At 43.2% G+C, this 25,969-nt stretch overlaps 3 protein-coding genes across 7 annotated transcripts; 1 reads left to right on the plus strand and 2 right to left on the minus strand.

Moving 5' to 3' along the window:
- The first annotated feature begins 27 nt into the window (after positions 1-27).
- Positions 28-15,382, plus strand: LOC125985470 (vasoactive intestinal polypeptide receptor). 4 transcript variants are annotated; one of them, XM_049748370.2, is made up of 13 exons: positions 28-636; positions 1,080-1,160; positions 5,749-5,842; positions 6,286-6,399; positions 9,644-9,920; positions 10,756-10,885; positions 11,624-11,777; positions 12,471-12,531; positions 12,858-12,924; positions 13,009-13,100; positions 13,305-13,434; positions 13,779-13,820; positions 13,915-15,382. In XM_049748370.2, exons 3-13 carry the CDS (start codon positions 5,758-5,760, stop codon positions 14,104-14,106), a joined length of 1,344 nt encoding a protein of 447 aa, XP_049604327.1. In that variant the 5' UTR covers positions 28-636; positions 1,080-1,160; positions 5,749-5,757; the 3' UTR covers positions 14,107-15,382. The 4 variants fall into 4 exon arrangements, with proteins under 4 accessions (XP_049604327.1, XP_049604326.1, XP_049604324.1 ...); XM_049748369.2 differs by lacking the exons at positions 28-636; positions 1,080-1,160 and adding an exon at positions 3,808-4,481 and having other exon boundaries at positions 9,644-9,753; positions 9,823-9,920; XM_049748367.2 differs by lacking the exons at positions 28-636; positions 1,080-1,160 and adding an exon at positions 3,808-4,481.
- A 9-nt stretch (positions 15,383-15,391) lies between these two features.
- LOC125985467 (kelch-like protein 40a) lies at positions 15,392-18,836 on the minus strand. Its single transcript, XM_049748361.2, has 6 exons — positions 17,640-18,836; positions 17,410-17,570; positions 16,867-16,974; positions 16,600-16,785; positions 16,249-16,398; positions 15,392-15,643 (listed from the first exon to the last, which is right to left on the minus strand). Exons 1-6 carry the CDS (start codon positions 18,738-18,740, stop codon positions 15,532-15,534), a joined length of 1,818 nt encoding a protein of 605 aa, XP_049604318.1. The 5' UTR covers positions 18,741-18,836; the 3' UTR covers positions 15,392-15,531.
- A 1,004-nt stretch (positions 18,837-19,840) lies between these two features.
- hhatla (hedgehog acyltransferase like, a) lies at positions 19,841-25,854 on the minus strand. Of its 2 annotated transcripts, XM_049748363.2 has the most exons (13): positions 25,659-25,854; positions 24,918-25,023; positions 24,455-24,522; positions 24,266-24,379; positions 23,667-23,687; positions 23,277-23,471; positions 22,998-23,207; positions 22,665-22,836; positions 22,317-22,461; positions 22,201-22,236; positions 21,931-22,132; positions 21,571-21,712; positions 19,841-20,933 (listed from the first exon to the last, which is right to left on the minus strand). In XM_049748363.2, the coding sequence occupies exons 2-13, from the start codon at positions 25,021-25,023 to the stop codon at positions 20,791-20,793; spliced, it is 1,554 nt and encodes a 517-aa protein (XP_049604320.1). In that variant the 5' UTR covers positions 25,659-25,854; the 3' UTR covers positions 19,841-20,790. The 2 variants fall into 2 exon arrangements, with proteins under 2 accessions (XP_049604320.1, XP_049604321.1); XM_049748364.1 differs by lacking the exon at positions 23,667-23,687.
- Between the last annotated feature and the right edge of the window lie 115 nt (positions 25,855-25,969).

Genomic DNA, 25,969 nt, shown 5'->3' on the forward strand with positions numbered 1-25,969 from the left:
TCGTTGCGCTTACCACGTCATGTTAGAAGCAGCCAATAGGGAAATAGCTTGTTTCGCAGTTAACAGTAACGACCAGAAGACGGCAGCAGTTCCCCGTCGAATCAAAAATACAGAAAATACTCGATTTACGACGGGTTACCCGAAAAAAAAAAAAAAAAGAGGCAACCTGAACGTGTGCTAACACGATAGGAAAACTCATAAATACAGTAAATATTTGCAAAACAAAAGAAACGCAGTACTAGGCCATATAAACGAAAAATAGTAAGTGCGTAGCTCAGTGTTAGTGCGTGCATATTGCAGGTATCATTGCTGCCCACTTGGGGGCGCTAACTCCTACACGACACTCGAATAACGTGACACGATGTTGTTATTGAAAGTGTCAGGTCATTATTGAGTGTCAGCCAAAACAATTCTCTCTTGTACGCTGACATATGAAGCCTGTCGTATGTGTTTATGTCTCTGGCGTCCATAAAATGAAATACTGCGGTCTCGAGATGACTGAGTATTAAAGTGTCCAGCGAATGTATAATATCGTTAATGTCAAAAGGAAGACACACCGACACACCGTCTTTTTAGGTAGCAGAGCCTGGGGATTCTGAGCTGGGCTTTTCCGTCTCTGGACTTGAACTCACCAAGGTAGGTCATTAAAAAGCTCCTCAATGGCACGGCCCTGGGGGTGGGTGAGATACGCCCAGAGTTGGACGTTATGTATCACAATTAACACCTCAAATCTAGAAACAAGGGAGAATGTAAAGCAAGAATACATTTTTATGGCTAATAGTTTGAAGTTGCTACAAGTGTTTGTGCCACTGCCAAACCAAGCTGAAAAGCAAAGCCAGACATACTATTGACATGGCCCAAATGTGACTATTTGTACAATGTGTCAATAGTTAGACCAGCGGCATGGCATGTAGGGCAGTGGGACAAAAGGATTGCAGTCTCTGACAAAAGAGACTTGACACAATGGGACGCACAAGTTTCTGCAGTTCATAACTAATATGTTTGATGACAGTGCTTCCACAATGAAATGAAAAATACCATTGGTGACTCATCTTTCTTTTTTTTTTTTTTTTTTGAAGTTTTAATTGCTGTTTGGAACCACCTAGTGGTCGCTGGCACCGAGGAGATGCTTTGTTTGCTTCCGCCTTGAACTCAGTCAGGTAAGGCCTGCTTGTTTGATGGCTCTCCAAATATTATCCTAAGCAATTATCCTGCAGTGTGGGCTGTGTTAAGAGTGAGTGCTCCTTCCCAGTCTGCTCCAAAAATTGTCAGGGCAGACAATGTTTCACTTGTTACAGGTAGTAGTTCTAATTGCAAAGTGTGCTCAACACTGAGTTGGGTCGTTTGCTAGCCCCCTATTAGCCCATCTTCGATTTCTTCTTTGAATTTCGTGGCAGTTTGAATGTGCCGTGACAGCCAAAAGGCTCATTTGTTTCATGAAGATTGGAGTACTGCATTCATGTGGCTGTGTCATTTTATCTACTCTCATTGGCGTTTCATGACCGAGGCTGATTTACAATCCTTCCATGCTTCAGGCAAGTGCAAATTTATCTTAGCTGATATCGGGCAGAAAGACTTGCGTGGGCCGAATGTGAGACAAATACATACAAAGCAGCGTTGAGTTGCATAAATGTTTTCTTTTCATATGTATACTTTGTCTTTGAGATTGGTTTGCCCCCAAGCTCCCCCTACTGTGAGTTTGGGAAGCTTTTATGCTGCAGCTCTTGCGTCCCATTTGCAGAACTGCGCCTGTCGCATTGAGCCGCATCACCAAAGTGATAAATAAGTGAAAGATTGCAGACTTCCCTTTTCACTCCTGGCTGGCTGGCTGGCTGGCTGGCTGGCTGGCTGGCCGGCTGGGTGTTATGTCTTTGCAAACAGTGATGCTCGGTGCACGTCTTTTTTTTTCAATTTGATATCTGCTGTCATTTTCTCTCTTTTTATTGCTCTTTTTGTTCCTGTGAAAGTTAATTGGGGATACAGAAATATTTGCACTTTGGCATAGACGCACTCAATGAAGCAATTTTTCCATTCGTCCTCCAGCTGCGATAGGTGCTTCATCCATTCTCATGTGCACTTCTGACCTTATGTATGTTTTCATGATACAAATCCATTTCAAATCGATAATGATGATGACAATGATGGTGAGAAGCGGCCATACAACAGAGCCAGCGAGAGCTACGTTTGCGCTATGTGCAATTGCGCAAGTTAGAAACATAAATCAAAAGCATAGAAAAACAAAACAAAAAAACAGCAAAATCCTTCTTGGAATTTCATGCAAGGTATGTTTCAGGACAGCAAGCTTGACTGGTCTTGCTAAGCCTGCCTGTTATACATCGTGAATTATTTAAAAACAGCAAGGCTTGTCATGGATTCTACTCCCACCCCAACTTTGTGTCATACAGTCAATGAAAGGATTTCTGAGGTTGTTCACATCAGATAAAAAAAATAAAAAGGCAAGGCTTTTCTGGGCAAAGCTGAAGATGACATGTTGACATAAAGCAGGTATGCATGTTGTCATATTGATCTAAATTTAATCTTACAAGAATATCCGGGCCACAGTCGTTAATGGCAAGGACTCTTTAACGTCTTTCTCTTGGGGGCCATCAATTTAGACATGTTTATTCTAGGGTGTCCTGAGAACATGCACTTTGTACACTTGGCTGCATTCTACAGATGATTTTCATTCACTTTCTGAAAGTTCCGCTTCCAGTTGTGCATGATGTTTCAATCAAGAGCATGACGCAGATGTGGATGTTTGTTTCTGCGTTTGCTCAACTCCAAAACTTGCTTTTTGTGCTGTTGTACGTATTTTTGACAACTATTGACCTCTACATTTGCATACTCCATTTGTAATGTGAAGTCAATATTATAGTCACACAAGCTCAAAGTTGTGAGTTTCTATTGTGCACATACAGGACTGTCTAAGAAAATTAGAATATTTTGCTAAAGCTCTTTACTTTCTGTAATGCAATTAAAAAAACAAAAATGTCATACATTCTGGATCCATTACAAGTCAACTGAAGTATTGCAAGCCTTTATTCTTTTAATATTGCTGATTATGGCATACAGCTTGAGAAAACTCAAATATCCTACCTCAAAATATTAGAATATTTCCTCAGACCAAGTAAAAAAAAAAGATTTATAACAGCAAAACAAAATCAAACATTTGAAAATGTCCATTAATGCACTCAGTACTTGGTCGGTAATCCTTTTGCACGGATTACTGCAACCAATGCGGCGTAGCATGGAGGCAATCAGCCTGTGGCATTGCTGAGGTCTTATGGATGCTTCAATAGCGGCCTTTAACTTCTTTGCATTGTTGGGTCTGGTGTCTTTCAGCTTCTTCTTCACAATGCCCCACAAATTCTCTATGGGGTTCAGGTCAGGCCAATGGAGGACAGTGATGCCATGGTCAGTACACCATTTACTGGTGGTTTTGGCACTGTGGGCAGATGCCAGATGATGGTCAATGATGGTCCTCTGGACAGCAGTCAGATCAGCAGTCTTCCCCATACTTGCAATTTAGTTTACTGAACCAAGCTGAGTGTTTTTCAAGGCTCAGGAAACCCTTGCAGGAGTTTCGAGTTAATTAGACGATTCAAGTGATTAGACGAATACCCTACTAGGATACTTTTTCATGATTTTCTAATATTTTGAGACAGGATATTTGAGTTATCTTAAGCTGTATGCCATAATCAGCAATATTAAAATAATAAAAGGCTTGCAATATTTCATTTGATTTGTAATGAATCCAGAATGTATGCCACTTTTGTTTTTTTAATTGCATTACAGAAAATAAAGAACTTCATCACAATATTCAAATTTTCTGAGACAGTCCTGTATATTGAAATGACCTTTTTAATAGCAAAATATTGACATGTGTATCTTTGATCCCAAAACATTTCAACAAGCACATACCGTGTACAAATCAACAGTCAGATGACAACACATTCCTCCAATTTTCCCAGAACAACACAGCACGTATGATTTTCAATCCGATTAGAATTCTGACATTCATCAAAGCCTTCATAAGCCTCGGAGAGTCATCCAAAAAAAACAGGCGAGTGAAAAGCGCACACGTCAAAACACATGTCAATCAAATGTGCGGCTGCAAGGAGCGAGGAGGTGGACTTAATGTTGTGGCTGCTGAATCGTGGTGACTCGTGAGCGGCTTCTCTCAACATTATCCCCTAAGAAAAACAATCGACGAAATGAAAGGTGTGTCGAAGGTGTGCCCTGGCGTCCAGTGAGCACCTTTCATTGGTTGCCTCTCACTTTGGTGGGAGGGGGGGGGGGGGGGGGGAGTGCGATTCGTCGCGCTGCTCTCCCTGCGCAAGAAACGCACAAGTCAGTCAAGAGCAGTCATCCTAATCCAGTTTTTCCAAAACCTTTTTGTCTTAACAATACGCATATAAAGGATGTTGGCGGAACTTTGGAGGAGCTTTTTCATTCTTCTGTCCTGCATGCTGCTGCAATCCGTGAGTACAATTAAACACGCAGTTGAGTCATCTCCTTTCAGGAATGCCAATAAACGTGAGTCCATATGGAACTTTGGAGCTATGCACACACGACGCGGCCCGGTTTTTTTTTTTCTTTTTTTGATGCGTTGCGCGCCTTATTTGACCTCGGAATGAAAAAAGCACGCAGCACAGTCATCTTCCTTAACAATGTTTTGCTTTAATAACTTCTTGATATTTTTAATCCGAACAGTATGGTGTTTTTGTAAACTTTTTGACCTGAAGGATTTTGCTGTCTTGCTCTCCATCATTAGTTCAGCTATGTGTTGGGGCTGCTCGGTATGACAACCCCTTCTTTCCTTTCCTTTCCTTTCCTTTCCTTTCCTTTCCTTTCCTTTCCTTTCCTTTCCTTTCCTTTCCTTTCCTTTCCTTTCATTTCCTGTCCTTTCCTGTCCTTTCCTGTCCTTTCCTTTCCCACCCGTCTGCACTTGTCTGTCACTGACACTTATATGTTTTTATGCCCGCTGTGGATCAGGGATGTAATGGCCTCCCTTCTCAACGCAACACCATGGCAACAGACTCCTTTGTCTGTCTCCTCACTTAGTGCTTTACTGCATCCTTAGCTACATTGGTCTCCTGTGGAGAAGCATGTATGATTTATGTGTGACTTCAGCAGTCGGGGCAAAGACCAAAAATAGCACTTTGGTAGTACAATTTTATTGTATTTATTTTCAAATACATACATAAGTATTAATAATTGGCTAATGATGCTTGTCTCTGGTTACTGTGTTTAAAAAAATAATAAAAAATCAACACATTTTTGTCAGTACGTACTGCACACAGATTTGAGCATTTACAGGTAAACCGCAATAAATGGATTTCTTGCCCCCATTTTGCGGCCGTCTATGACAATAATGCCTGCCCTGGAAGTAAGTCCCGCTCTTCCAATCTGAGGTATGCCGTCCTTCCAAGCTTCGAGTGGGAGTCATCTGGATTCACTATGTGATTAACAACATTCTGATTTATATGTCAGAGAGACACAACTCATCAACCTAAGTAAGACAATCTATTCTTGTCCCCTTGTACAACATTGAGGGGCTCCTTCCATCCATTTCAAAGAATTAATATTAGCGTCTGGAAATGGATTTTGGTCTCTAATTCACGAGCGGCTTCGCAGCTGCGAGTCTGTCTCATTTCAGGAGACAATTGATGACGTGAAAAAAGAACTTTCATCTCCTTCCCTTCACGCTTTTGAGAATGATATGGCGTCTCTTTAATTAATTGCCAGGTGTACTCCATGCAGAATCAGATGTGCGACATGAAGAAGGAGCTGGACAAGGAGAAGAATTTGTGCGAGGCTCAAATTGAGAACAAAACATCAGGTATGAAAGCTGTCTTCTACTATCTGCACCGCCTTATTTGCGAGTTCCACAGAAGGTCAGGATGGAAGTGACAAAACAGGCTCCAAAGACAGACAGACAACAAGCGCTCGCCCTGGCTGCCATGATAGCTTGCATGCTTGCACATACTGTTACTCCTGCCGCATGTGGCCTTAGCAAATGTTTCAGCGCTCAAATAGATGATGTGCGCTGACCCACTTGTGTGTCCCGAGATCAAGCGCAGCATGGAAAATGCCGGCAAACTGATGAATTCCAAGCAGAATGCGTAACAAAAGACAGGGAGCTTTTTCATTAGTCATGGCGGCCAAAGCTTAGCGTCAACTTAGGTGATCGTCGGACTTTGCGGCTGCCATGGCAACGCTCGTTCTGATGCTACAATGTATCACAACTATTTGGACTCAATTGATTGAATGCGTGTCATCCAGGTTGCAGCGGGATGTGGGACAAGATCACCTGCTGGCCAAATGCTGAGGTTGGGGAAGTGGTCACCATCCCGTGCCCCAAATATCTCTTCTACTTCTCCAGGGAGATTCCCACACGTAAGTTCCAATGCTGGACTTTAGCACAAAGGATGCAAGTTGCAGTGAGATGCATTTTTATGTTTCAAATTGCATTGGCTCCAGTTGACGCAACACACATTGTGAGATGATGACAACTTAGTTTATGTCAACTTTACGGTCGCTCACACCCCTCCCGGCACATCACGACATTTAATCACCTGGCACCATAGCGCAAAGTCAAAAAACATTTCTCATCTCAATTGTGCGCTATGTCATCCTGTCGGCAGAGACGTTCATTTATCCGTTCATCCCGCTGCTTCGGCCTCTCGGGGACGTACTACATAGTAGCTAATTACGTGCAAGCGACACCGCTGGGATTTCAAAGCAGCGTGTTTGAGATTGTATTGCAATTTGCCAAGTATGCTTACTTTCATCTAATTATGCTTTTCATCTGCCTCCATTTGGTTTATTACCCTGGAGAAATTCACCTCCCATAAACATGACGGTACAGAGCTTTTTGTTTTGATGATGCATTTATGACAAATCTTTGGGTAATACGAGATTTATTGCAGCGTTGGCTGCCTACTTAATGGGCTGCTGAATCAATTCAAACGGCTAATTCTCATGTACTTGGTTTGACTCATGAGCAGGGAGAGAACAATATTTAATGACTTGGATTGAGATGGTCAGCTATTAAAAAAAATCAGCAGGAAAAAAAAAAGATTCAGAATGATGAAAAATAAAAGTTACAAATTTGTGGGGAAGTGAAAATCCGCTTATAAATTATGCCGATTATAAATGTGTTGAAGAAAAAAATGGAACTCGTGAAAAATGCAGATAAATCACTGGTAAGCGTTTTTCACAAAAACAGCCCAAATATTTTAAAAATATTTCAATTTTATCCATCAAATATTAGATTAGGTTGATACTTTTGACAATACTTCTCACGCCACGCCCATTTATCAGTAATAAGTAACAGTAGTTTTGTACAAAGCAGAGTACAAACTCCAGGCATGTCAACTTGAAGCTTTTACTATCTGTACACACACAAAGTCAAGTTGAGGTCCCGCATATGATGCAGAAAAGCCACGCTGAGGGATCTGAGCATGATTAGTAATCAGCAGCATGTGAAAGGTTCATTGCTGCAATCACCAGTTCATGCGACCCAGATGGGAACTCCAAGGACCTGAGAATAGAAGAAGCCAGCTCCAGGGCCCAAATTGGAATGGAGTTGAGGAGAAGAGGGGAGGGGGGTGGAAGTCAACTCAATGCTGTAAATCAACAAATCATTGGTGCTGGAGGAACTTGCCGTGCTCAGGTTATTTTCGGAGGACTTTGATTCAGTCCACCGCGTGGCGGCCGGTGCGTTTGTCCTCCGACAAAGCCGGTGGCCCGGCCGGTTATGGCACTTTGCGCGAGCCTTTGCGTCACAAGAGTTACAAAAGTGAGTCTTTAAACGGAGCTGATAGAGAAGTTGCCATTCTCATGACCTGCTCACCTCTTCTATTTGAAAACATTGCAGCTCACGTGCGCACAAGATTGTTTTGTCATAAACCAGCCGGAGCTAATCATTTGCATGCGAGGTGAGCTTATGATGAAATCAAAACGATGCCGACGGGCCGACGGGCCGGCCGATTAACTCCTTTGAGTCGGCTGGCCTTGTTGTCTGTCGTACACGGCGTGGCACTGACTTGGGGGATGATGAAAGCATTCTTGTCAAACATGCCAAATCCAGCGAACAGCAGGGGCTTATCATCTCCTTTGTGTCTTGTCATGTTGTTTGAGCTAGCTAAAGCTCCCTCTTCTCAGGTATTTGCCAGAATGCCAACAATTTGCCAAGAATTGTAGAGTGATTTGCTTGGGAGATAAATCCTCCATCTAGATTTGTAAAGCTGTATTTAGTACGTGGATTCTTTTATTTACAGACGCCTTTCTTTGCCGTCGGGGAAGGGGGAAAAAAAAAAAAAAAACGTTAACAGGCTGCGTTATTATTCCAGTGAACAACCCCAGTTTGATTGTTTGCTTCTTCCGAGTTACAAAATTAGATGGCGAGTTTTGAAAGATGGGTTTCAAGTCTCATTGGAATATCGATGCACGTTGATCAGACACTTGTATCATGCGTCTTCACGAGATGACGCTTCATTAGGTACGGCGATGACTTTCCAAAGATAATTGCAAGAACACAGACTCCAGCTCATGTGAAGGTTTTGTATACAAATAATTGTGTGTCTGGTGTGGCCTTATTCTAATCAATCTTTAGTCAAAGTTGACAGACAATCTTGTTGCCCAGTTGACATTTTCAAAATGATATCGGTCAGCAGAGACGGGAATTCTCCAGGATAGCAAATAGTTTGTCGCAGAGCTAAAAGCAGTTTCCAGAGGAAAAGAAAATCCCAAGACATGCAAGATCAATAGTTAGCTCTCCTAATCACTTTAGGTTAAAGCTCCATGAAAGAGAACCATACCCTTGAGGAAGACTGCGAGAAATGTTTAAGGACAGAACCAAAAGCCCGGAAAAGAATTGAATTTTACATTCCAGCCAAGGAAAGGATAAGGTCATGTGAAGCGTTTGAAAGTTATTTTCCAACCAAGTTTAACATGTAGGGTACATTTAGATAACAATTTGATGGGAAGTTGTGTTTAAAAAGATTTTCAAACAACAAAATTTCTGTGATGACAGAAATGAATGGAAAGTTGGTCCACCTCAACCAGGTTGACCCAATTTCCCGTCAGTCCCCATTTGGAGGGTTGGGACAAGAGATGCCTCGTTCAACCTTGAGCAAATTTCCAAATCCATGGCTTGCTTGTTTGTCTTCAGCTCTTTCCCTCCCTCCCTTCCTCCCTCCATTAGTCCATGTCGAACTACTCGACATATTTTCCCCATGGGACTTATTTGTCTATTGGGAGTTTTGGGCTACTGCGCTTTCTAAGCTTTGCTTTCCGGTCTGAAGAGCATTCTGAGCTCTGTCCTCAGATCCTATGACGACGTTGACTGGTAGCCCCGCGGGCAGGGCAGAGTCAAAATACCTTCCTGGCTTGTTTTTCAACTCATTAGGAGGGCGATAAAGGCCGCTAAATGCACGTGGGAACTGTCCTGGTATCTTTAAGTCGTACTTCCCATTTCCTTTTAGCATTTGGAGGCATTCCAGTGAGAATGCATCACTCTGTGACATCATTGAGTGTGAGCAAATACCACGATATATATGTTTTTTTGTTTTTTGCCACTCGCAGCCGCAACCGGCACACAGAAACCGAATGAACTGTCTGTCATTGCGCTCATTAGGAAACCTGTCCAAGACCTGCACTGAAGACGGCTGGACCCCAATTAGCATCGACTCCTACATCATGGACTGCGGCTACAATCCCAACAGCACTGTGGATGACGATGACACGGTCGGTATGGCAACCCCAGTTGCCGTCGTGCCGCATTATCGGCGCCGAACCCAATGCGTCTTCTTGCAGGGAGACTTCTTTGACGCCGTCAAAGTGGGTTACACCGTCGGTCACAGTGTGTCGCTTATTTCTCTCACCGTTGCCATCATCATCCTGTGCCTGTTTCGGTAAGGAGCTCGATCCAGACGCTTTCCTTCACGGCAACCGAACACCTTTCTGATATCACCCACCTCATTTCACGTCTGACTTCCTGAACTTTTAAACATTCGTCCAGCAAAGTATGCCGTAAAATCAGAGCACTTAGCGAGCGAGCCATCCAGCTGATGTTGTTCACAGCTTGACCTTTTGTTTGCACACAGAGAAAGTGTGTGCCGAGATAGTAAATGACACAAGCGGGAATCATTACAGCGAGTGGCCGGGGGTGTGTGGACACTAATAAACACATGACTGCTGCTCCTGCATTGGCGTGTATGTGCAGGCTTGAACAACAAGGCTTGTGTTTATAGCCAGCAGTGTTTTCTGTGAATATATGGCAGCTGGATAATCTTGCACCACCTCCTCCTCCCATTTTGAAAGACAGACAGACGGGAAAAGTTGAATCTCGCAGAACATTCCACTATGTACGTATGTGCAGTTCATTTGGCATCATACATCTCATTGGACCAGGAAAATCTTTGGCCTTGAGACATGATGTCAATATGCTATATGAAAGTTTTCACTCGTGATCTCAATCTGATATGGTTGCAATGAACTCAACGCGCCTTTTTGCAAGGTGTACTACATCTGGCGTCAAAAGTGGCACAGCATTTGCTGCAAAGAAGATGGCAGTAAAGCAGTGTGATGGTCTGGGGCTGCTTCCCTTCTCCAGGACCAGGATGATTGACGCAAAAAGGAATTTTGCTCTTTACATCCAACCATCACTTTGTGCGCTCTTGGATCTTTGCCCTGACATTGAGGTTGTGTGTGTGTGTGTGTGTGTGTGTGTGTGTGTGTGTTTTGCAGGAAGCTGCACTGCACAAGAAACTACATCCACATGCATCTGTTTGTGTCGTTCATTCTCAAAGCCATCGCCGTGTTCATCAAGGACGTGGTTCTGTACGACGTCGGCGAGACGGACAACTGCCATTCCTCTGTGAGTCAAATACCCAAAGACTTTGGACTCGCCCGACCGACTATTCAAACAGTTCCTCATTGAGCGTGACCATATTTCTCCAAAGTTTGCTGAACCTGACGCTGGGTGGAACAATGTTTGCCAAGTCCTCTCCGCTCCTAAGAGTGTTCCCCATTCATTTGTCCAGAAGGAAGTTCCTGTTTGCTGAACCTTTGTGAATCAATCACATGGAGTTGTGCTACAGTTTTTCGTTTGCTCACGTGATCTCGGTGATATGAACATAGCCAGAGCATGGTGCGCATGGCTGAGGTGTTGAAGCTACTGGTTTCATCTTGGATTTGATGTTTATGTCACATCTTGTTCCAGTGCTTTATTACCTGACTTGATTAGATCTGCAGGCTATCAATCACCTTTGGCTTCACGTTAGAGCTGAGCTATTCATTCCCTCCCTCCTACGGGTCTAAGGATTTCCCCACTTCAAACACAGCTGCTCCCCGTCTCCGCCATTTGTTAACATTCCAAGTGGGAAAAAAAAAAAAACATTTTAGAAAAGATCAATTGGCTGTTTATAATTCAGCCTGTCAAAACACCCTGTGGAAATCACAGGGAAAAATGTTAGGACAACAGGCAAATTCTGAAAAAAGGTCTTTTTAAAACAGATGTAAAAGGTTAAATTTGCTAAATTTCATTTACTCAAAATCATATAATATAATATAAATGTATATAATAACTAATGTATGTTTTTTTTTTTTTTTTTAGCTGGGCTGTAAGGCTGTGGTGGTATTCTTCCAATATGGAATCATGGCCAGTTACTTCTGGCTGCTGGTAGAAGGCCTCTATCTCCATGCGCTCCTCACTGTCTCCTTCTTCTCGGAGAGGAAGTACTTCTGGTGGTACATCCTGATTGGCTGGGGTATGTTGACATTTTCTGCTGCTTTTGGAACCAATGCACAGCAAACTCTAAAACAAGTGTGTCACTGACTGATTTTGTGTAGATGCTAAAATACTGTGGCCTCATTTGCTTACCAATCAGGATTGGTTTAGTTTAGTCTACGGCAGGCAGTCAGGCAGGCAGGCAGGCAGCCATCTGCTGTCCAAAATGGACCGTTTGAGCAATTTATGTAAGCATGCAGGCAGACAGAACAATCATTGAATAGCCATCAAATCCATCAGGCACTCCGCATGCATTTTCAATGTGTGTAATAGGAACCCTGGATGGGAAAAGGATAAAAGGTTGCGGGTTTGCTCCTTTGTCTGTGGAGTTTGCATGGGAGCTTGTGCACACCAGGTTAATTGGAGAATGTCAATTGTGACTATTTTTGTTTGTGCCTGTAACCTTGAACAGAGCAACACTGTAGATGCTTTTGCATTTTTATCTTGATGTTTTCTTTGCTGGCCATTTTCAGGACACCCTGGCAATAACTTATACTCGTAAATATGCCAAAATTGTTGTGTCTGCCGAGAGGAATCGTGCGACGCGTACCCAAAGTGCACTTTTTCATACAGTCTCATTTGCAAAATCCTCCAAAAGGTCATTGGCGCATTTTGTTATTTCGACATTTGTCCATGGGATGACTAATAATATGATCATATTTGTCATTTGCAGTGGCTCCAAGCATCTTTATCTCAGCATGGGTGATTACAAAGGCTTATTTGAATGATCTTGGGTGAGAAGAATTGTCTTTTTTTTCTTTGCCTTTGTCACGCTCTGTTGGGGAATGACTTAAAATCTATTTTTATCACCCTCAAAGTAAAGCAGTCAGTAGAAAAATGACGTTCACTTTCAATTTATGATAGAGTGCTTACAATTCACTCTTTTAATTGACTGTTTTTGTCTAACTTAGCATTTAGTAGTCCTAAAAAGCCTTATTTGGGCATGAGCACTTTTAGCGATTAAGAACTTGGATATGAATGCCAAATTATTAGCGATATCATATGTTTCATTAGCATGGTGCACCCATTGAGTTCATGACTTTGTTGTCTTTTCTGGCAGATGCTGGGAGATTATTGATGACAAACCGTGGTGGATCATCAAAACACCCATCCTTGTCACTATTCTTGTGGGTGACATTGCTACTTTGCAAGTGACATTTACTCCAAACAATGGAGTTACTATATTTAGCTGTCTTTGACTTTCTTGGCAGGTCAACTTTTTCCTCTTCATCTGTATAATCCGCATTTTACGGCAGAAGATGAATTGTCCCGACATTGGAAGAAAGGAATCAAATCAGTACTCGTAGGTTTAGTGCATTTCAAATATCTTGGAGCGCACACACCACTTCTTTCAGTAGAGTTTATATATGGCTTCCACTATGAGCAATACATTGTGTGAAATCCTGCTTTTGAGAATTGCTGAAGTAGCAATTTGATGTTCGGCACCTGTGCTTCAATTGTGACCACTGTTTTTGGTCTCTTCATCTGAACTCTTCCTCCTCCCCAGGAGACTGGCTAAATCCACACTGCTCTTGATTCCTCTCTTCGGGATCAACTACATCATTTTTGCCTTCATTCCCGACCACATCCACCCGCAGCTGAGGATGGTGTTTGATCTTATCCTTGGTTCATTTCAGGTAAAGATTCATACTCTGATGACTTTTCATGTTTGTACAGCAGCACGTGAAAAGAACTAAAATAAAATCAAAAAATCTGGACGGATAACAGAATGCCACAGAAAATGCTCCACCAAAAAAAAAAAAAAGTTGATTTACACACCATTAAATTGATGGTGAGAGCAAAGGCCATGATAGAGCACTAAAGATGGAAGCCATCATGAGTAATAGTTGCTTTATCTCCTGGGAAATTTTCTCTGAGATCAACTGTTATGCGAGCCTCAAATTGGTCCTAGTCCTAAAGACATCATTCATTCCCCCAAAAATGTCTGTGCCGTTGCGAATACACTTTCTCTCTTCTGCAGGGTTTCGTAGTGGCTGTCTTGTACTGTTTCCTTAATGGGGAGGTGAGCAAAGACCAAAATAGCTACCTAAAATGTTTACAGGCCTATTATATCACTAATTCTCTCTCTCTCTCCCCTTGGCCATCCACCTCTGCAGGTACAGGGGGAGATTAAGCGTAAGTGGCGCAGATGGATGTTGCAGCGCTTCCTGGGTGCAGACACCAAGTACCAGCAGCCCTCCATCGGCAGCAATGGCAACAACTTTAGCACTCAGATCACCATGCTAACCAAATGCAGCCCCACCGCCCGACGAGCGTCTGCGTGTCACGAGCACTTCTCAGCCATCTGACACGGAAGCAAAAGCTCTGCTCTGCTCTGCACACCCTCAAAGTCCACTTCCATGTTGGTGTCCCTTAAGGTCAGTCCGACCTTTTGCTTTGGTGTGATTCCTTCTAACAGCTGTGAAAGTGCATCACTTTTTTTGTTACCGTGTCATGTGGAAGACAGGGACAGTACAAGGGATCAGACAGTATCAAGAGCATAATATTAAATATATAATACTAAAATATAATATTTATATTATATATATTACATTATATTTATATTATTGTATTCATATTATTTAATATATAATATTAAAATAATCTTAAAATATGTATAATATAGTATCGAAATAATAATATGTATTACATAAATATATATGAAATAATAGGTGGACAAAGGGCAAAATGAAGCCATGTCCTATCAAAAGAAGGATGTTAACTTGATCACCGGCGGGCGCTATGATGCGTTGATTTGGTTATTAAGAAATCCATGGCATTCCCAACGTCCAAAGGCGTTTTCCATGAGAGGTGGATGACGTTCCACAGTCCCTCGACCGATGAAGCTTGTGCATTACTGAGGCTTTGACGCATTTGAAGTGGTGCTGTTCAGTCGCATAGAGGACTTCCATTATTGGTTCACAACACATAGCGTTGTAACGTGGTCAAAGTGATTATTTTGTGCAGAATTATTTGGACTGGCCGAGTGGGTCACATTGAGACATTGCTTCAATGTCTCAATGTCATGCACGTTAGCTTCATTGAAGACGCCCGGCAGCGCTGTGAATGTGATTGTGAATTATTGTTGTCTCTGCTATTTATTGGCTGTCGACCAGCCCCAATTTCGCCTGCTAAATATGATTCCGACTGTATCAATAAGAATAGCATATTTTCGTTCAACTTAATTAAACATGAAGAAGATGCTTCTGCATATGCTACTAGGTGCTCGGCTTGTGTCATAAGATCCACGATGATTTGATTCCTCTAAAGGACATTTTCGATGCCACATCCTGCTCGGTTTACATAAAGTCACAGAAAGTACCTCAGGCTAAAAGTCACACCCACCCACCCACGCACGCACACACGCGTGCATTGTGCACAAAGTATCCTTGTAAATACGGGTGTCAATTGATAGCATGTTTTATGATGATGACTTTTATGCTCAGGTGTCAACTGTAAATCAATGTTTACATTCAAGACTAGCTATTGTTCACAGCAATGAGTGTGGTGCCCTGTAAATACTGTGTATTGTACAGCATATCAGACCAAATATTTGTGGAAGATGAATAAAACGGAAAGCGTTTACACTTTGGATTTATTTTTCAAACTTATTTAGTATTTATTTGTTCTTTTAAATGTAGATATAAGAACAAGCAGGTGCGTGAATCAACTTTTATACAATATATGATTTGATATTTGAATTTCCAACTAAGCCTTCTCTGTACAATGCATGATTATAATTTGTTGAGGCGCAGAGTGTTGAGCCGGACCGGAACAATGGTGGCTCCCTCCGCATAGATAATCTCACGTAGAATCCCACTCCAACGCTTCTTGGTGTCATCGTATCTGTGGGAAAGATTCCGATTTGAATCGTGCATTCTTTTCATCGTAAAACCGTCAAATCATTCAAATGACTGTACGGTCATGCCTGGCAAATAAAATGATGTATTTGGCCTTTATTAAGTTACAATTGGAGCAAAGAGGTCTTATGTGTTGTTATCATCATTTTTAGGATAATGCCTGCAGCAAAGGGGATAAACGAGGGCTCCCTGACTCGTATCTCTAATGAAATGATAAACGTGACCTTATGTCAAGGATGTCAAACAAATTTTTGTTGCAGGCCGCATCGTACTCCTTCGGAGGGCCATTATGACTGTCAAAGACTTTTAGTGTATACAGTATAGGCTACACAACAAACTGATGAATCATTAGCTTTAAAATCAGAGAGTAGCAAAAACTGTTATAATATTTAAAACAATGAACGGAAGAAAAAAAATGTTCGCAATAACTCTTTCTTTTTTAAAAGTGAACTCCAATTTTAATTTAGAACACATGAAGTCGATGCACAATTTGTCTTTGCGGGCCACATAAAATGACGTGGTGGGCCGTATCTGGCCCCCGGCCGGGCCTTGAATTTGACACCTACGCCTTACGTGGCGAGTCCTTCTTACCTCCAGACGTCAGTCATTTCTGTTGGCACAGGCTCCTCACTGCTTTCACCGGGCATCATGGCAAAGCCGCCCACGGCGTACAAGGTGTCCGCCATGGACATCAGTTTGAGGGAACTGCGCTCCTGAGGGAACTCTGTCGAATCTGACCACCTAAACAACAGAGAGAATTCAATAGCCCGATGCCAAGCAGTTGCTTTGTTACTGTGACACCCTCAGCAGTAATGGTCTGTTTTATGATATGATGATCACTTGCTACTATTCCTGTTTTATGAGTCATTTCACAAACGGGGACAGATGCTTCATCCCATCGTTACGATACAGCGAGTGCTCCTTTCAAATGCGTTGTCTTACTCGTTGCTGGCTATGTTGTAGACCTCCACCGAGCTGGTGAGACCCGTGTCTGTAACGCCCGTCACGACAAAAATCTGGTCCTTGTGGACTTCGACGCCAAACAGGGAGCGAGCTGTCTTCAGGGGGGCCAGGTCTTTCCACTCAAACTTTGTGGGGTTGTAGACGCAGACTCTCCTCATGCATTTCCTAGATCAAAACATGCCAGACGACAACTCAGCAGGACAAACAAAAAACGAAATGTTGCAATTCCGGATTGTAGCCATTTACCTGCTTTCCGATTTGCCACCAATAACATAGACGAGGCCTTTGTGTGATACGGTCCCGTGGCCGTACACAACGTACGGAAGAGGGTCTGACTCACCCCATTTGAATGACCTGAAAAAAACAAAAAAACAACAACCATTCTTTCGAATGAAACGAGAGGTGTACACAAATGCTGTGAGCTATTGTATCCATAGTTGGTTATTCATTGTTGGAGGGACACAAATTCTGGGGGAAATGTGCTCTTGATTAAGAGAGAAAAAAAAAGAGATGAAAAGAACAGATAGCGTAAGCCTTTCTTTGTCCCACATCGCGGAAACTAGATTATTTATTTTTTTTTTTAGGGCAGTGATGCAGAATACAGGAAGAATAGGATCAAGACTACCATATAGATATTAAAAAATACTGCTTATCCATGTTTGGATCATGGATAAGCTGACTTTGGGCCAGAGCTGGGATCCAGCCTGGACTTCTCAATCTCAGGGCCAAAAGGAGTCCCAACGAGGCAACGGCAGCTGATCGTGAAGCAAGTTCTCTGTCCGTACTTACTGTCTGTCGTAAATCATGACCGAGTCCAGAACGTGCTCCCCTTCTTTCACTTCCTTGCCTCCAACAACAAAGATGGAGTTGTCCACTTGCGCCATTCCAAACAAGCAGCGTGGGTTGGGTTGTGAGGGCATCCCTAACCATTCGGAGCTGACTGGGTCAAACTAGGAATGACATGTGGCGTTAGTGGCAAAAGAAAATTGTAAGCGGAAATTCAAGAGGTCTTTGCTTACCTGTAAGAAGTAAGAGCTGAAGGGTTCATCTTGGTTCTCCTCATTGTAGAGAAGCCCGCCCACAACAAACACCTGGTTCTCTTTGGTTACCAGACTGCAGTGGTTCTTTGGAATTTCTCCCGAGTCCGACACCACGAAGCATTCATTTGCCACGGGTTCATAGGCCACTGTGCCCGTTTCACTGATCATGAGTAGCAAGTCCATCTCAAACATCCCAAAACGTGGGTTGTTGTTGAGGATTCCCGGCAGGTAGCCCTCCTGGTCCTTCTCGCTTTCTTCTCCCTCCGTTCCTTCCAACTTGGGCTTTGGGAGACGACCTCTGTGAGCATCCTTCACCAGCTCTAGCTCTTTCTCGATCTCCTGGTTCAATCGGATGTATTGATGGCGTTGCACTTTTTTTTGAAAGTAGTCCAAAGGCATCAACCTAAAGCGGATGCAGTGCAACAATTCGGGCAGTTCCTCCAGCCTTTGTTTCTCGTCGTGTCCGACCCAGCCCATCAGGGATTCGAACACCTGTTCTTCCCGCTGGACATTAAGCGCATCCGAGCTGATGATGAGAGCCAGCTCGCTGGCGGCCAGCTGCAGGAAATCCTGGTCCCTGATGACAAGTTGGTAGCGTTCACAGATGAACTCCTGAGCGGTCAAGGCGAGCCTCGGACAGTCCAGCAGCAGCCCCAACCTGAAGATAGCCAAGCAGTTGCCGAGTACCAGCTTCTCTTGAAGGTAGGACACGCAAACCGAGAAGATGGACGGGATCTGGTACATGTTAGCCACCATGAAGATGTCCTGGACGTTCTTCTCTGTCAAATTAATGTCCGAGGTGTAGAGGTAGCGCAAAATCATCCCCATGGTGCCGGGCTCCACATCTTTGAGGATTATGTCACGCGTCTTGCTCTCTTCCAGGTCAGACAGGAACATCGCCTTGAAGAAGGGGCTACTGGCTGCTAAAACCAAGCGATGGCAGGGGAACTCCTTGTCCTTGACTTTGAGGACACAGTCCACAAACTTGTCATTCTCCAACAGGTCACACAGTCCGTCTTGAAGAAGGGTCTGCTGGTACATCCGAGGCTGCTCTGTCGGGTCTATAGTCAGAGCAGCCATTTTGTTCTGCTACCTTTTCTTGCTTGGAGGCTTGTCCTCATTCCTTATCAGTGCTCAGATCCCAGATCCTTCTGCTACGCCTTCCTTCCCTGGTTGGCTGCAGCTGTCGGTGGTCGTCACTCATCGCGCTTATTTATAGACAGGACACCCTCAGAGCTGAGGAATCCATTTTGGTGGATCGAAAAGGGGCTGGGGATTGGAGCCACCCGTGTGGACCCCCACGGACAGCTGAACAGTGGGGACAGCGCTTTAAATACGGCAGAAGCTCTCATCAGGAAATGACTTTGATGGTTGCTCACAGGACCCAAAGAGACAAACAAAAGGATCTTGGAAGACCATTTTGAAGGCATTACTAAGGAGGTGCAAAAGCTCTAAAGAAGTCTAAAGTCATGACGGGGACAAACACTTAACATATGTGATTGCTAGCTGGGTTCGCAGCAGAAGAGTTCAAAGAAAAATTGAAAACCTTGGATTGATTTAGTAACAATGTTGTCCACATCTGGGAACACCCAGTTACAATTGTGAACTGCTGAAATACATCCGAAGATACCAGGTGATGGATTTATATCTTCGGATGCAAATACAACTAATTAGTTCATAGCTCAATGAAGTTAATCAACATCAACAAATAGATTGAGGTGTGCATGGACGACAAGGCGTTTTGCTTTAATGTAATGTTTCTATGCGATGTTGACAGTATGATTGCTTGCTTGATTTCCTCGCTCTGTGAAAGATTTCTCCTAAGGGAAGCCAATAAAGAGAAGCTCGAGATGGCCCATTACCCTGACATGGCTCCCTTGTTTGTGAAATGTGCAATGAAATCATGCAAGCGGTGTGAGTACATCACAGCAGCGCGTTAAACGGGGTTTCCCTTCAGCAACATGGTGATTGGAAATAGTCCTTTCAACATTGGAAACACCAGTTGGCATGCTAGCTGATCATTTTGTCATAATCAACCAGATTTATAAATAAAATATTTTTTGGAGAGGGGGCCACAGACAAAACAAAATACAAATTCTCGGCAAGTAAATCGAAAAGGAGGTAGAGGTCAACCAGGTTTGGAGTCATCAGAAGAGAGGAATAAATTGAATAAGCATTGCTTTGCCTGCCCTTTAAAGGTTTCCTTTAATGACATTGAGTGAGTGTAACAATGGTAATGAAATTTGTCTAAACTAGGCCATCTTGTGGTGATTGAGGCCAACGCCTGACTCAGTCACATAACAACATCAAGCACTCCGATCCAATTCAAACACGTTGGTTGTCCCACTCAACCTCCATCCATCTCAGTGTAGTTTGAAGAGATGATTCTGGATGGAACAAAACTTTATTTTTCTCTTGATCAGAAGTCCTATCGCCAAAAGGCAATATAAACGTGACGGTAACACGCTTTGGCCCTTCTTTGCCGTGAGCAAAAAGAGGAAGGCGGTTGGCAGGAAAAACGACTCGTGCAATTAGCTCCCATTCTCGTAACAGTCCATGGCTCTTTTTATCCCCCAATGGGGACAGCACACATTCAACAAGATCCAACACATTCTTGGTCGATGTCACTAAGCATTACGGCCTGAATCATGCTTTTGAGTCTCTGGAATAGATACAAGCTGATAAATACAATTAGCTGCATGCAATGTGGACGACTCCCTCCCTCCCTCCCTCCACAGCACCTGTGATGATTAGTTTGGCTTCATTCATGGAAGCCCTTTAAAACATTGTGTTGATTCGTGTGTAAGACATTCTCAGATGAAGTAAAAACCATGTGATCATCAGAATCAAACTTGTGCTTGAATTTGAGGAAAACATATTAAAAACAACAAAAAACTGTCGGTGACGGTTCCGTCCAATCCTGCGTGCTCGTAATTGTAACATCATTAGCGGACTTTGCAGTGTTTGGATACAAAAAAGAAATGTACCATCAAAAGGTCTTTGTGCCAAACACTGTGATGATTAACACCAGAAAGTGCACTTAAGAAAACATCAATTGCAAAACACAAGCTGGCTGTTAAGTCTGGTTCTGATCTGAAGCTTGCAGATAATGTTAGGAGGGTGTGTTTATTTATTCTGCCTTTTCTTTGTTGGCATCTAGTGGCTTGACTGGTTGCGCATCCTCCGCCAGGGCTTGCTGTCTTTCATGCTCTTTGACCAGCTGTACACCGCAGTAGGTCACCAATAGCACAGATAGCGTAGACAGGGGAAAGCCTGAGTCCAAAAGAAAAAGACGTAATCAGCTTCCGAAAGGGCGGTAGTGGGGATCAAGGTCAAAAACTATACTTCTATTATTTTAAGAAATCCCATGAACGAATACGTCCTTTTGTTTTTCTAACTCCCTTGCCCTCTTGGTACCAGCACAAAACTTGTGTGGTAACTCAAAACATAACACACATGAGGATATACTGCTGACTAGTGGACAAATGGTGTCATTGCATGCTAAATGCGCTCACTAAAACTATTAAAGCTCACCTAGTCACTGTAACTGCACTGTTCCATCCATCCATCCATTTTCTGAACCGCTTAGTCCCCACGGGGGTCGCGGGTTAACTGCACTGTTATTTTTAGTTTTTTTTTTTTTTAATCTAACGATCTTATTTATTCTGATTAATTCTGTTGTTTACAAATGTACAGTGTCTCGGAGGTCTCAAATGCCAATTTTAAATGAATGTATTATTATTATTATTATTATTATTATATGAATGTAACTATTTTGTGTGCATCTTTCACCCTTTGTGCCAAGGTGCAGTTATTGTATGTAAATGACAGGAAGAATTTATTTTAACAGTTCGCCCGCCCCCTCAACAAATACGGCATGACCGGCCGGGTTTTAGCAGGATTTCCCTACCTTTAAAAATCAGTCTTCTTCCAACCAGTTTGGCAAAGCCCAAACTGTTCAAGGAAAGAACGTTGTAGAGGATGATAGCCCAGAAATTGGCAGCATTGAACAGACCGCGGATCCTGCGTGACATGGCTGCACCCATTAAACCCTAAAATGCAGAAGACATGAGCAAGTAGAGTAAGTGCCGTGGACGTCACACTTCACATGAGGCCATAAAGGTGGAGGATGACATAACTAGAAGATGAATATTTTTGTAAAGGAAGAATTGCTGCAATGATCCCATTCAGTTGTTCAGTTTGACCAAATGTTGTGGCCTGTAAGCAAGCGAGTGTGGCTTTAAAGAGTTTGCCGTTTTCTCTTTCTCACCTCCATGGTAGAAAATGGCGGAATAGAGCAGAACTTGGCCACCCAAAGCTCAAAGTTGAGGCCGAAGCAGTTAAAAAAGGACCAGATATAAACCACTTCGCAAGGGCCCAGCCAGAGGGTGGTAATGGCAAAGGTGCTCACGGTGGCCAGGAACTCCTTCAAGATTTGATCGTGATCTCCACCGATGTAGTCATAAACATACCTGAGAAATAAAAAGTCACTCAATGAGAGTATTCATGACCTGCAAAGAGCTCCGATGACGACGCATACTTGCAAAGCCAGTCATTGATGCCTCTGTCAAAGTGCCTAAAAAAAAAAAAAAGCACACACACACATTTGTGTTTGATGCATTTAACATAAAACACACAGGTGTGTTTAATACTCACGTCTCGGCAAAGACGTATAGCATTGTGATACACTTTGGAGGCTGAGGGGGGTCTAAGTGGTCCAATGTTGCCACTGTGTTAATAACTCCAAACATCACAGCTGCTTTTAACCAGTCGTACACCAGGTTGAAGTACGCCAGACCAGCTGCAAAGGTAATCGCAGTCAATATTCTTCTTTATAGTCAAATAAAGCTAGAAATGAAAATGGTGGTAGAAGTGGAAGAAGGTCAAATTGATCTTCATCCTAACAATAGATCAATTCATCATCAAATCTTGGTCAAAGGAGTACCGTCCTTGCACGATGACTGAAAAAAAAGTCTTTTCAAAAGAAACCATGCATCCACACACCTAGACACCAGTCAGAAAGTTGCGTTACCAACGTGATGTCAGTGGGGATTGTCAAGATGTACAGATAGTGGAAGAAAGCATCGACCGTCAGGATCAGTGCCAGGTGCAACACGGCCTTGGTGGTAATGTTCCACATCTCCCTCTCTTTGCGGCTCAGCTTGGTGTTGGTGGCCTGTGTGATCAAACAAAGAACAAGCACTCCAGATGTTCTGCCCAAAATGGGGCCACATATAGTAAATAATATGTATGTGGGAAAAAAAAAAATCGTATTGCTCGAACAGATGAAAGCAGGGTCAATATTGTAAACGCTTCAAAATGGACACATTCACTCGCCTGGGCGTGATACTTGTCAAAGGTCATAACAGGTCCGAAGAAGAAGAAGGGGAGGTAGAAGTTGTATTTCAGCAAATCACCAAAAGTGTAGTTGCCGTCTTTCTTCTCACAATTCTCCAAAGCAAAGCTCATACAACGCATGATGGTGAAGCCGCAACCTCCGTAAAAAAGGACGTCTTGCAGGTCGAAAGAACCCGTCACCAAGGTTTCCTGAAAAATTCAATCTGTTGCTCATCTGAAACCAGCGCGCGCAGCAAGTAACAATTGTGACTTCCTCACCTGCCAAGAGTTATAAGGCTCCAGCTTGATTGAGGCCAGTGTGGCCAGGCCAGCGACAAAGCACATCCACTTGCTCTTGACCCTAGCCACGCTGTACAGTACCATGCAGTCAGACAGAACCAAAGCCATGAAAGTCCAGCCCATGGTGACCAGGACGGCCAAAGCGCCGTACACGCAGAAGATCAACGATCTGTGCTGTGGGGAAAGAGGAGCCGCTATTAGCGCCAGGCCACCGCTTGCTTTTTGTAGTATTTTCACAACTTAGATTAGCGAGACGAAGACTGTTAGTGCCAGAAGAAAATGTTATCCAGCACATAGGACCAAAAATGTGAAATGACACAACAGCACAAGTGTTAGGATGGCAAATATTCACAAGTTTATTAAGGTTACCTTACATCCATCTATACCAATCTTCATTGGCAGCATGAAACAAGACAGAAAATATGTTTAAAACACATCAGAACATTTGGAATATATGCCGGATTACACACAAACGAAAGTCAACTCGTGACATTTGCCCACTCGCATGCTTTAAGTCAATATCTATTTGAAAACGCATACATTGCTGAACTATAAGCCGCACAAGCGCTGAACTCTGCGCTTTATAGTTAAGTGCAGTTTATCCATGGATTTTTCAGGATGTTTATGATATTGTAAGATTCGTGCATATTTTCTTATACTATAGTATGTGGCTGCGTCTTATATATGAAAAAAAACAAACAAGATTTGGCTTTCTGCTGCGGCTTATACTCCAGAAATGACGTGAGTTCATTTGGAATCGAGTGAATGAAACAAATTTGGCCTCCTGACAGTCATCCATCATATTATCGGTATCAACATGGACAGTATATAATATAAATAATTTATTTATAAATTATTCAATGCATGAAAATCGAGTTTACAAACGTACCTGCTTGCATGCAGCGCTCATTGTCTCTCGCTACGACACACACACACGCGCACACTCATGCACACATGCATGCATGCACCTTTGGCGCCAGCAAGGTGAAGATTTTGGCAAAAATCACATGGCCACTGAGCGCAAAAAGAATGTGATTGCGGAACGTGGAGAACCACATCACCCATTCAAAGTCTGCAACATCCTGCCGAAGAAACACATTTGTTTGGGAAATAGAAACAAAAAATATGACACTAAAAAACACAAACTCCAAGCTTACCATTTTCCTGCCAAAGTAATACCATCCTGGTTTGACACTTTCTTTGAATGTCTTTCTGCTCACATTCTCTGAATAATGATAAGAATACAAATGACCCCAATGAATATATAGCAGTGTGTCGATCAATACAGTCTGAGTATCGGTGGTCATTTTGATCGGTTTTATTAAATTACAGCAACAACAAAAATGATTGGATGACCATGCAGCTTCCCTGTAGGTCCAACAGCTTTGCCTGATTAAATTAATGGCTGGGATATCAAGCAGGGAAATCCTCTTACTTGTGGGCACAAAGCCACCCCCACTTCCACAGGAAACAGAGTTAGTGCAGCTTTTCAACTCCTCTCAGAAAGACAAGCCATATATGAGCATTGCAAGAGTAGCTTAAAGGATAGAATGTTGGGGGATAGACGGAGTTGTCAAAAATGGCCGACTTTGTGACGATGCAGTATGTGGAGCCACTCACCGCTTGAAGCCTCCACTATCCAACTGGCAGCCCACGCCAAGGCCCCGGAGAGCACAGCAATGTAGAGATACAGCTCATATCTGGGGAGGCCAGCCTTGATCCCCATCTGCACACAACAGGTGCCAGTTAAAAAACTAGAAGCTCACAACAGGATGAAAATGAAAATGGTGATGTTTATTGCAACAATGACAACATTTCAGGCTACGTGGGCCACATGGATGACATTGGCAAACACGTGATGATGTTTAATGGGTGCACTTGTTGTCAGATCCAGACTTTCTTAAGCCTTTAAGAGTGACAGGACAGTGACTTAAATAGGATTGCACAGCTCTGGCCACTTGGAATCAGCATGCTCAGCGGCGCAACCTTAGCTCTCTCTCCTATTATAGCCTGAGCAGTTGGTGTACAGCTGCAGTGCGATGTGATCTGGCCGGCTGGCCGAGGCTTCTCTACACTCCACTTACTCATGACAAGAATGAAGGAGAGCGGCGGGCGCATCTCGTTTGAGGGATCGATTGATTGATGTATTATTCATGATACATGACTGTACTTTGCACTGAAGTTAAAGAGAGTTGGATAATAAAAGGAGCATGTGCTGCACAATGCCGAGTAACCACAGTTAAGCAGCAGGAGGAGTGGCGCCCGCCGCAAAGTGTCCAGCATACAAACTCGAGAGTGTTTCCCTGCTGTATGCAGAGTAAGGATCACACCGGCTTTGTTACTGTACAAGACTTCACTAACCTTTTGTCCGCTTCACACAGCCAATAGAGAAGGTTTCCTTGAAATGGAGAAAATAGAAAAGAAATGGGGGTGGAGGAGGGAGGCTAGATCATCCGTCTTGCGGGGGCTTGCTGCTTGCTGCCTGCATTTGCCAGCCTCGGCCAGTCAGGATGTTGCAGAACTCAACGAATGGAGGTGTTAGACGAAGGGGGTGGGGGGGTGGAGGTGGGGGGTTATATTTATCCACGACTACTGCACCGCAGAGAGGGGAGGTCCACTGTTGGCTTACTGGAGAGAGCAACCAAATACTCTGGGACATTCACAGTGGTTAA

The sequence above is a fragment of the Syngnathus scovelli genome, chromosome 17 (genome assembly GCF_024217435.2).
Source record: "Syngnathus scovelli strain Florida chromosome 17, RoL_Ssco_1.2, whole genome shotgun sequence".
In the NCBI taxonomy this organism is placed as follows: Eukaryota; Metazoa; Chordata; class Actinopteri; order Syngnathiformes; family Syngnathidae; genus Syngnathus; species Syngnathus scovelli.

Coding starts and splice junctions, on each gene's coding strand:
- hhatla (XM_049748363.2), bottom strand. CDS start 25,023: ATGGGGATCAAGGCTGGCCTCCCCAGATATGAGCTGTATCTCTACATT. Junction 23,688..24,265: donor TCACCTTGCTGGCGCCAAAG/GTGCATGCATGC, acceptor CTGCCAATGAAG/ATTGGTATAGATGGATGTAA. Junction 23,472..23,666: donor TTGGTATAGATGGATGTAAG/GTAACCTTAATA, acceptor CTTTCCCCACAG/CACAGATCGTTGATCTTCTG.
- LOC125985470 (XM_049748367.2), top strand. CDS start 4,422: ATGTTGGCGGAACTTTGGAGGAGCTTTTTCATTCTTCTGTCCTGCATG. Junction 6,400..9,643: donor CTCCAGGGAGATTCCCACAC/GTAAGTTCCAAT, acceptor TGCGCTCATTAG/GAAACCTGTCCAAGACCTGC. Junction 13,821..13,914: donor ACTGTTTCCTTAATGGGGAG/GTGAGCAAAGAC, acceptor CCACCTCTGCAG/GTACAGGGGGAGATTAAGCG.
- LOC125985467 (XM_049748361.2), bottom strand. CDS start 18,740: ATGGCTGCTCTGACTATAGACCCGACAGAGCAGCCTCGGATGTACCAG. Junction 16,975..17,409: donor GTCATGATTTACGACAGACA/GTAAGTACGGAC, acceptor TGTTTTTTTCAG/GTCATTCAAATGGGGTGAGT. Junction 16,399..16,599: donor TACAACATAGCCAGCAACGA/GTAAGACAACGC, acceptor TCTGTTGTTTAG/GTGGTCAGATTCGACAGAGT.